Source organism: Agelaius phoeniceus, chromosome 5 (genome assembly GCF_051311805.1).
Source record: "Agelaius phoeniceus isolate bAgePho1 chromosome 5, bAgePho1.hap1, whole genome shotgun sequence".
Classification (NCBI taxonomy): Eukaryota; Metazoa; Chordata; class Aves; order Passeriformes; family Icteridae; genus Agelaius; species Agelaius phoeniceus.
Window position 1 is genome coordinate 13,673,285 of NC_135269.1, and position 11,220 is coordinate 13,684,504.

The 11,220-nt window shown below is 41.9% G+C and overlaps 1 protein-coding gene across 2 annotated transcripts; it reads left to right on the forward strand.

The window, feature by feature from the left end:
* The first annotated feature begins 1,432 nt into the window (after positions 1 to 1,432).
* Positions 1,433 to 6,895, forward strand: MRPS33 (mitochondrial ribosomal protein S33). Of its 2 annotated transcripts, none has more exons than XM_054632297.2 (3): positions 1,433 to 1,562; positions 4,178 to 4,433; positions 6,554 to 6,895. In XM_054632297.2, the coding sequence occupies exons 2-3, from the start codon at positions 4,219 to 4,221 to the stop codon at positions 6,657 to 6,659; spliced, it is 321 nt and encodes a 106-aa protein (XP_054488272.1). In that variant the 5' UTR covers positions 1,433 to 1,562; positions 4,178 to 4,218; the 3' UTR covers positions 6,660 to 6,895. The 2 variants fall into 2 exon arrangements, with proteins under 2 accessions (XP_054488272.1, XP_054488273.1); XM_054632298.2 differs by having other exon boundaries at positions 1,468 to 1,592.
* The last annotated feature ends 4,325 nt before the right edge of the window (positions 6,896 to 11,220 follow it).

Below are 11,220 nucleotides of genomic sequence, written 5' to 3' on the forward strand. Positions count from 1 at the left end.
AGGTTTGGGGCACAAAGGTGAGTGACCAGCTCACCACCTTCACCAGCAGCAAGAGACCAAGAGGATCACCGGTACTGAAAGACTGAGATTGCACAGGTGAATTTGCCAAGGGAGATATATTTATGCAGCTGAATAACTATCTTTGAAAACAAGCAGCAGGATGGAAGTAATGAGAGTAAGGACTGGCAAGGAGCACAGGAGCCCTGAATTTGGAGTAGAGACACAATCTCTCAAAGTGGTTTGGAAACACAGTGAATGACAAACATTTGTGGCTCCCGAACTCTCCCTTTCATCGCTTTTCAGTAAAACTAAATTTTGACATTAATCCCAGTTTGCAGCCTGGTCAAGAGTGAAGACACCTGCCTTCCAGCTCTTCATGTAAACTCATGCCTTCTCCCAAGAGTAAAGCCAGCTTGGTTTTATTAACCTGAGCACATGTTCTCATGGAGTGAGGCTGCTGACTGGACATGTCAGTGTGGACATCTCACACCACCCTTCCCTGGCAAAACCAAAGAAAAAGGCTCTATGTAGACTTGTCATCCTTTTAATGAGGATGTGAAAAACGCCAATCACTTGTTTTTAAAATTTAAATAATTTAAAAAATTTAAAATACAATTAGAGTAATAATAATTTAGACAATTTGAATTAGGACAATATGAGACAATAGAGACAAAGAGTTATGGACATCTGGGTACCTTTTTCTGGGCAGCACGAGCCCGAAAAAGGACCCACGTTAACAGAGGATTAACCCTTAAAAACAACAGCCTGTTGCATATTCATACACCTCATACATGATGCATAAATTCCATTCAAACACAGGATTCTGTCCGGTCAGTGTCAGCTTCTTCCTCTGAATCCTGACAGTGCCTTCGAGGTGGGAAGAAGTTAATTTCTTCTGATAAGAGAGCAATAAATTCTTTTTCTCTGAAAGATTTAGGTGTCCTGTGGCTGCTATCTTGCTGCGAGTCCTTTCTTTAAAAAAAACTATCCTACATAGCATAGTTTCTATTTTAACATTTTTTATAACCCAAAACTATATTTAACACACTACTTAAGAGAATTAATACAGCATTACTTTCTAACACAACACGTATAATATTCATTTTAATATTTGCGAAAAGCCAATCGTAAAATACGCATTTTTCACGAGGATAACCACTTTTCTCATTTCCTTATTAGATTTATGCATATAACTGCAAAGCTGCTTACAATAGGGAGGGAAACAAATGAAAGAAAAGGAGTCACAACGAAAAGGTTTTGCTCTTGGCGCAAGAGGGTGTGGGCCTCTCGTGGTGTGATCCTTGAGGGTCACTTCCAGCTCAGGATATTCTGTGATTCCGCGGCTCCATGACCGCGGGGACAGCACCCGACGAGCTCCAAGGAGGGCGGAGAAGGGGGACGAACAGCAGAGGGAGAGGAGGAGGAGGAGGAGGAGGAGGAGGAGGAGGAGGAAGAAGAGGAAGGTCCCTCCCTGGGCCGCCCGTCCCGCCCCTCGCGTCACCCGTGTGCGCCACCTCCGCTCCGGCAGCGCCGCCGCTCCTCCGGCCGCGGCCCAGCGCGGGGTGAGCGGGGCCGAACGGGGCCGAACGGAGGTGCCGGGCTCCGGGCTGCCGGGCGGGGCCGTGTCCCCGGGAGCCGCAGCTCTTGGCCGCGTCCCGGCGCTCCCGTGCCTCAGGGAAGCGGGGCCGGCCCGGCCTGAGGCGGAGCCGCGCCCGCCGCTGGTTGAGCTCCGTGGCGGCCTGGTCTTCCCCCCGTGCTCCTGGGGGAGTGAGCGCTCTCCTGGCATGTTCCCAGTGAGAAGAGAGCGCTCCGAATCAAGCGGGTGGATCGGGTATAAAGAATGAGCCAGCCCAGGGCGGGAGCAGGGAGCAGTGGAGAGGCAGCACGGAGCGCTGGGTTTGCTTTAGGTGTGCCAGCTCCGAGTGGGCGATTCTGGAGATGTCATTGCTGGAAGTGACCATAACGAAAGTATTCTTTCGTCTCACAGATGTAACATCTCACAGAATCACCCTAGAACAGGCTTTGGATAGCTTTGGGAGTCTGCAGCATTTGCTTTGCTTCACTCCCAAGCGTTCTTAGTCGGGCAAGCATTAATGGAGGTCTCCAGCCTCAGCTTGGGCTGTCACAATTCTTTAGCGAGTCAGGAGTGAAATCAGGTTCCTCACACCACAGGTTTGCATTGTCCAGGAGCTAAAGGTATTTTCATTTTAAAGCTGCAGTAAGCAGAGATTAAGCAAGTTGTATGTTTGAGTCTGGTGATAAAGACAGACTTTTGGAGTCCTGTGATGAAGAGTTTGGGGGGAAACTTGTTTCTTTGTCTCTGAATGCAGGAATTAGAGCTGGCTGTTCTGAAAGAGATGTTTTAGCAAAATTTAGTGATTATTTCCCCCTGTAATAGATGCTCATGTTGAAGTGCTGCCCTGCAATCATTTAAGAGTTTCTGTGTTCTCACACTAGGCTCGAGGTCTCTGATGCTTTGCCTTCCCTTTTGTTACTTTCACCATTATTCTCTTGTCTCAAAATTACTTGTATTATTTTCATGCTTGATTTTTTTCCTGCTTCCTTTAGAGTGCTCTGCTAACAGGAGTAAATCAAAGCAGGTCCTCCAATGAGCAGATATATGTATGTGAGGTTATGAATACTCCAAATTTGTGTTATTAAACAACAGGCTCTGTGTAATCATACTGAAGTGGGCTTAGCACTGTCCTGATGATTGCTCTTATCCATGATCTTTAATTTGTTATGCTCATTCTGCAATCAGCTATGCAATACTTTTTAAAACAAAATTTTTAAACTTTAACCTCAGTGTCATGCTCTTGAATTTGTCTGAAGACTTATGTTATCAGTCATTCAAAAAGGCCAAGTACAGACAAGATACTACTTCAGATACAGGATTATGGGATTCCTATTCTTGTCTACTACAACCATTCTGTGAAGAAAGAGTAAAGAAGACTTAAAATGGGGAGGGTCAGAAAAGCTGAGAGAAAACCCTTCTCATGCTACTTTAGCAGAGTGGATGTTGTCTGGTGGCCTAATTAACTATGGTTTTGTCTTTGGGGCATTTTTGTTGCAGAAGTTTTTAGGTGAGAGATGACTAAAAGAGAGTGGGAAGCTGCTGATTGATTTTCTTGGAAAAAAGAATCTGGCATGGGAAAACTACTGTTTCCTCTTAAAAAGAATAGGTATCATGAGAGACTGAAAAGAGAATGGAGAAAAAGCTGATGGAGATGATCAAGAGAAGGGAATTGACATGGGAAAGATCTGTGTGATTCATATAGAAAAACATGATTTGTTTATAGTCCATTGTTCCATGGATTATAACAATGTTTTAAATAGGGTGAGAAACTTCCATGAGGAAAAACTTCCCAGGTCATTTTCTCTGTATGTTCAAGTGGTGCCTTACCCTGTGCTTGTGCAGCAGTCAGTGGTATCACACGGGTGCAATTTTTGGCAGAGCTCACACTGTAATTGTTCCAGTGGATGGGGTTTAAGGGTTGTCTTGAGCAAGCTGAGTTCTGCTAATAAACCATGCTAGCCATGGTAAATTGTGGTGCAGTGCACTTCTATAGTTGGTATTGCTGTCTGTAGGCTGGGAATTGTCCCTGAATTTGTGGTGGTGTTCGCAGGGGTCTTAGGATGAGGGAAGAGATGAGAATGTTGACTCCATGTTTCAGAAGGCTTGATTTATTATTTCATTATATATATTATATTAAAACTCTACTAAAAGAATAGAAAAAAGGATTTCATCAGAAGGCTAGCTAAGAATAGCAAAAGAATGTTAACAAAGGCTTGTGACTGACTGAGACAGTCCGGACAGCTGGACTGTGATTGGCCATTAATCAGAAAAAACCACATGAGACCAATCACAGATGCACCTGTTGCATTCCACAGCAGCAGATAATCATTGTCTACATTTGTTCCTGAGGCCTCTCAGCTTCTCAGGAGAAAAAAATCCTAAGGAAAGGATTTTTCATAAAACATGTCTGTGGCATGAATTCATGTAGATGTTCTTTATCAGCAGGATTGCATGCTGAAGTATTAGACTGATTTTTATGCAAGGAATGTGTTATGTCAGATGAGTGCTCAGTATGTGACACATTCCTTTGTTTGCCCTAATGCTGGGGTAGCAGGTTCTGCTCTGAGCTGGGTGAAGAGCTGTAGCTGTTTGCCTTTGCAGGAAGGTCCATCAGTCTGTGTGTGCCCACTGCTCCTGGGGAGATGTCCAACGTTTCCAGCTACGCCCTGCGCATGGCCCGCCTCAGTGCCCAGATATTCGGCGACGTGGTCAGGCCCACGGACTCCAAATCCATGAAGGTGGTGAAGCTGTTCAGCGAGCAGCCCCTGGCCAAGAGGGACGAGGTGCACAACTGGTACCCCCCTCACAACACCTACTACGCCCTCATGAAGAAACTCCGCTACTTTGGGCTCTACAGGTGCTTGGAGGGTGGGAGCAGCTTGGAGATGGGAAGGGGGTGGGTGGGAGTCTCGTTCCAGTTGTTGTCAGGGGGGTGGAAACAAGGGAGGGATTCACAGAACAACCAGTGGGGAGAACTTGGGGTGTGGAAACCAGGGAGATGGACATGGGGGGGGGGGGGAATGAATTGGGGAAAATTTTGAGGGAGGGCCCCAACCTCCGACCAATCACTTGATGCCCCTGCTGGAAGGTTCTAGAAAGAGGGTATGGGAGGCCAAGTCATTGACAGGGGTCCAGGGAGGAGATTGGGGAATGAATCAGCAGAAATTAGAGGATTGACATGGGGGAAGAGGGAAGCAATTTGGGACAAGCTGTTTGGGGAGGATGGGGGTACACAGATCAAATCATGACAGAAAGGGAACAAAGGCAATAAAAACACATTGGGGCTGGCCGGGCAGTGACCTGGGGAGAATGGGGATACATAGATCAAATCATGACAGAAAGGGAACAAAGGCAATAAAAACATGTTGGGGCTGGCTGGGCAGTGACCGGACAGTCACAAAGAGGACACAGCGACAGTTTTCCCCAAGGGAAGTGTTCCCTTCTGAATATGGTGCATATGGAAGTAGGCACTTGATTGTTGGCACTTAGGGCAAGGAGAACAAAAGTGACTGCTCTCTAACTTTTATCATAATTGGAACCTTTCATGAGAAAGACTGGAGGTTTAGTTGTGCAAGCATTTACCTAAGAAATGATTCCTGCTTTTGCTTTGTGGGGGAGAAAAGAAACCTTTCTGATAGACAAGAGATGCATCTGTAGTTCTGAATATGGCGAATGTGATACAAAGAGGTGACGTTAACACCAGACTTACCATATATTTCTCTCATTCAACCGCTAATAAGTGAAATTTAGAAGAGACAGAAAGTCTCTGTTAGGCCAGAGGGCCTTTTTATTCTTCAAAATAAATTAAGTTAAATTCAAATGAGATTTAAATAGTCTTGTTAATTCCCACTTCATCCAAACCAGTTGTCTAATTTCTAAATTAACTCACACAGTCTGTATCAGAGAGAATTGTACTGCTGAAGAATGTCAGCAGGAGTCAAATGCAGTTATTTCACTTCAATCAGGTAGCTCTAAAAAATCTTTAAAAGTGAGGCTGCAAACCTTGTATAGTCAAAACAGATTACTTGTTGCTAGTATGACAATACTAACCATCAAGGATTGCATCCTGGATGCTCTTGCTTTAGGTAGGTGTGCCAACACTTCCTAGACTGGCTGTTTACACAGAAAGCCTCAATGTGATGCTAATGTTCTTTACTCTTCTCCTTCCCCTATTAAGTTCCTTCTCTAGCTGTATACAGAGAGTTGGTAGAAGAAAAAAAAAAGTGTAATGAAGAATCATAGACTGATGGGGCCGGTAATAAATCACAAGCTTTTTGTTTCTATTTAGAGAAGTTGTGCTTAAAAATAGCAGTGCAGCAATCTTAGGCCACATAGAATGCAGTTATGACTTTTGAAAATCACTTTGCACTAAAAAAATACAGGGACAGATTAATAGAATTTATTAGAAAGTGACTGAGAATTGATTATCCCTGCCAGCCCCTTCATCCTCCTTCCTATTTTACTCTCTTATTAAGATTCTCCCAGTTCTGATGCCATCTTCATAACTCATTCCTGAAGTCACCTGAGAGCAGTGCCATGTGCTGTAATTACTGCTCAGCATGGCCCTGTTTCCCTAGGAGCTAATGACCTGAACACAGGAACACAGTGTGCTCTGACTGCACTGCTGGGCTGGATAACAAGGGGGAAAATCTTACTCTTGTCTCTTGCTGATTTTTGCATTTTACTGCTCATTTAAGCAAAGGGAATCAAAAAATGCAATTGAAATAATACACATTTGCACACATCCTTTGTTGCTGAAAAGGACAACCCTGTTAGTTCTGAAAGTATCAGAGGAAATCTGTCAGTGATACTGCCAGCAGTAACATTGCAGCAAGCTTCAGTATGGACTTCATGGTTTAAAAAGTTTTGATGTTTGTTTGGTTGGTTTTTTTTTTAATTAGCATATAGTTCAAAGAACTATTGGTATCTCTGGATCCCAAGAAAAAGAGTAAACTTTATTCCTTCTTCCTCACCTAGGGATGAGCATCAGGACTTCAAGGAGGAGATGAGGCGATTGAAAAAGCTCCGTGGGAAGGAAAAACCAAAGAAGGGGGAAGGAAAGAGAGCTCTCAAGAAGAAATAGTGCTGCTTGAACAGTGTAACTGACTGCTCTGGAAATGCTGGGGAATGGCTGGAGAAGGCTTGGCATGTGGGCTGTGTGTGGGGCACAGGAAACACGCTGTGAAATTGTGGACTCCACCCTGGGAATGCACTTGGCTCTTTGAAGTTTTACTGGTTTTGAATTTCTATACTTCAGATATACTGTATATTGCAGCATAGTAATAAAAGAAAAAGTGCTCAGTGTTTTTCTTGAAACCACCTGTAGCTGTTTCAGTTTTTCTTGATCTGGAAATTGTTTGCTTTTCATTGTCTGTTTTACTTGTATTAATATCAACACTGTTTTATGTGTGGCCACAAAAAACCGAGGATTACTGCTGCTGCAGCTGCTTGTCAATCTTGCCTTTACCTGTTATAATTAGTTTCATTTCAGGTAACTCTAGTGCTATTTTTTCAAGGTTTTTAGAAGTTTTTAAGTTTTTTAAGTTGCCGTTGCACCCTGTTGTTCTGTGCTTTTCACTGGACAATACTTCCCAAACCACTGCCTGCCCATAGCACTCTCATTGTACCCTAAACTTTTAGATGCTACAACAGAAGAGGCTGAAATATTAACTAAATCCATATAATATTGGAACTATTATATGCAGTAATTCAATTTTAAATATTTTTTATGGTAAACTTATTCTGATTGCTTGGAAGACGTGTATGAAGCACTACCTAAGATAATGAACATTTTTATTAGCATTCATTAGGGGTTTTATCACTAGGCTCCTTTGGTTGCTAATATTAATCATTGGTGGATCTACATAAATTTGTAACAGCTCAACAGCTCACCTCACCAAGGTTATTAATTAAAGAGGTACTGATAGTGTTAAAAGGTGTTTCTGGTGAGCTGCATGGTTCTTGTTCAGTGTCCTTACTTCATGTTACCTGCTTTTCTAAGTTCTAAGAGGAGCTGATTTTAGGAAATCTGCAGTGTTGTGGGAGAAGCACCTGAGTTCTCACCACAGTCAAACAGATGCTGTAGAAGTTAATATTTTATATGCACTGCTCTGTACTGCAGTGGTAAGTTTCTTATTCTAACTTAAAATTCTATTAGTAACTTGGAACTTTTGCTCAACTGTAATGTGCTGAAGCCATTTTTGTGTTGCATGTGTTGTCTGTGGGTTGTGACCTGTCTGGTACTGAAGTACCTGGAGCCTGTCGTGGCCCACCAGGAAGTTTGTGGTTCCTGGGACATGAGCATGCAGCTGAGGGGAAGGATCTGCCTCCCTTGAACTCACCTTTGGGAAGAAGGCACCATGGACTCACATTCTGGGCAGGAAAGAGAATTACCCAAGTAGAAAAATTGCTGCTGCCTGACACTTTCTGGTTAGGAGTGTGAGGAGTGAAAAGAAGGATCCATTCTGAACCTCTTCCGCAGAGCTACTGCAGCAGCTCTGCGCAGCTCTTGATGCCTTCTAAAATTAAATCTAAGATAAATAAAAATGTTTTCCCTGCTATTTCAGATGAAAAATCAAAACCATCTCTTCTGGTGCTGCAAAACTCTTAAAGCTTTCACAATGTAAACATGCAAGGGACCAAAAAGTGTGTGTGCATCAAAAAGGGAATTGTGGGTCTGTAAAGGAAGTATGAATGGCCTTAAACTTGGTTATGAGTAACTTATAGCAATATATAAAATACTTGTGCAACATGATGGAACTGATAGAAGTGCCTGTGAAGTAGGAGATGTGAGACAAATGGACTGAATCATTGATTTTCACCTTTTTTGTGCAGCATTTACAAAAGCAAATGGATGGAGGAAAATAAAGAACAACCGCTTTCTGAAAAAGTATAACTACAAGAGAGGTTGCTCTGCCTACTTTTTCATGATTTTTCTTCTGTAATACTATTTTGCTAGAATTTGGTCTTTTCAAAAATGGTTGTTTCCCTTCCCCTAAGTCTTCAGCCTAAAATAATGATGACTCAGCCAGTATTGGAGCATATCCTAGTGTTAGTATAATCCATTGCTTGCTGGGAGCATTAGCATAACTATTTTGTTCCAGAAAATACAGCCTTCTTTCCATAGCTGGGATAGAAATAAGCAGTTTCCTACCTCCCTTCTAACCCGTGCTCTGTCATTTAGTAATGGGCATGGCCTGAAGAAGACTGCATTTCATGAATCACAGGGACTAGACAGACTGGGAGTCAATCCTGAAGCATCACAGCAGGTATAATGCAGTAGGAATACTTAGGGGAGGAAGGAGAGTTCTGGCCACATTCTGAAGGGTAAGGATAGGAACATTTATGTTTTATACAACTATTGGTATAATGGTGTTTTATGTACATACATTTTATGTACAAATTACCAAGTTCAACTAGATCTTTATTTTCAGTTTTCCCCTTAAAATGATTTTTTTCACCATTGAAACTGATGTGTCTTGTTACAAAATTCACTCTTTTCCTGAGAAAATGAACTGACTGCCTTCACAAGAAGTCTGTTTTAATTCTTGATCGAAATAAACCTGGTTAGCTGACCTCCAAGGGGCCAACTGAGAGTAAAAACTAACCTCTTCCCAATCCTGGGCAGCTTCATTAAGTGCCCCTGTTTCTTTATTTTGCAGTGCTGTAGCTATGCCTGTCTTTAATTAGACTCTGGTATGATGTATTCATAGCTGCTGAGCACTGCTGTGATAATCACAAGCTATTTTGTAAACAGGCTGACCCAGTTGCTGTATATATCCTATAGGGAGTGCAGCTATTGCCAGAACCTCTTACTATTGCAAACCCTGCAGACAGGCAGAAGCTCACTTGCATGTGACTGTACTTTGTAATGGTGGAAAGAAAAAAAAAATCCTCAGTCTTGCTTTCTGGCAGTGTGTTGAAATATCTGTGCTCTGCTCAGAAAAGTAAAAACTTGAACAAAGTTTCTCCTAATGTGGAAAGAGTCTGTTCTACTTATTAAAACAGCATGCTGGGTTTGCACAGCTCAGGGTGAAATGCACCTGAATTTCTCTAAGGTTTTAGATAAATGCTTTGTCTTGCTTGCCTTTGCTTCCCCAAGAGTAAAATTAGAATAATGATCACTTGGTGAACAGCGTCATGAGGTTAAGCTGCTTCCAGGCTGGGAGTTTACCCCAGGAGAACCCTGCCATGGGCAGCTTAGTCTGGCTCCTGGGTTGCACTTGGAGCTCTGTTGGTTCAGAGACATGGTTCTATGCAACAGCTGAGGACATTTTTAACACATAAGATAAGGTGTGCTATGTTACTTTGCTGTTCTACTTTAGATGTTTAAAATGTCAAATGCTGAAAAAAATCTTGGTTTGGTCAGAAAGTAAAAAGAAAATCACAGTTATTTCTTAAACTATAAATACTTTTGAAAATTTGAAGTATCTGTGTACTTCTTCCTCGACTACTTTGTGTTTGAAGGCTATTTTAGGATAATTTAAAAAAAAACAATCAACAAAGACTGAAAAGATTTACAAATTTAATGTTTTATGATTTTATGTTTTTGAAAAGATTCACAAATTTGAAAGGCTGTTTTGATGAGGGAATGACTGTGTTTTGTGTTCCTTCTTTTAAAGCAGAAAGGATAATATGCAAGGAAAAGAAATGCTATGGGGATCTCAGATCAATTTCCTTAAATTCAGTTCTCCTCTGTAACTGGGTGTGGAACTTCTTCTACAGTCCTTTGGCAGTAGATTCTGAAAAGAAAATCCTTCAAGGAGACATTTTCTGTTCATCATCTTGATACTGAGTTGTGTAAGAGCAGAAACTCTTCCTGGTTAACCTCCTGTAGGTGCAGCATCATTTCTCTAAACTGTCCAAACAACAATGGAAAATTCAAAGGTTCTAATAAAAACTTAAGCACGAGGCAAGTAAGAGAAAGCAGAAATTAGAACAATACCCTTATCATAAATCCTAGAGGTAAAACTTGAATTATGTGTGAAGGCCAGGTATCTCAAATGGATCTTTCTGTGCCTGTACAGCTGGGGTAGCATGAAAAAGGTGCTTTTGTCTTTTCACTTCTTTCTTTTCCTTGTCCTTTTCCTCAAGTGTAATAATAGTAATAGTAGTAGTAGTAGTAGTAGTAGTAGTAGTAGTAGTAATAATAATAATAATAATAATAATATTAATAATAGTAGTAATAGTGTCTTGAGTACAAGGAGGAAGGAACAGACAGGAAAACATCTGAAAGAATTTCTTGTGAAGGCTCAGTCACAGCAGAGCACAGCAATAATGTGTTCAAATGGGGAGGAGCATAACTCTAGACAGATGTTAGAGGGACATCACCACCACACTGGCTGGGAAGTTATTTAGGGTTGTCTAAGGGGATAAATATGAAGTCAACAGCATGATGATCATGACATCAAAGTGTCTTTATGCATACTGTGTTGAATTGTTCTGGGTGGAATACTGGGGAAAATTCCACAAAGTGAAATACTTAGAAAAACTGAGAAGATTCCCAAGAAGAGGGTTTGGTTTATGTTGTCTGAGTCAGGCAGAGCTGGGCTGAGCCAAGTGTTATAAAATATAGCACTGAGACTACTTCTCTCCTGGAGCAGGAGGAGGCAGACTGGATGAGCTAATACATTTCCTCATATCAT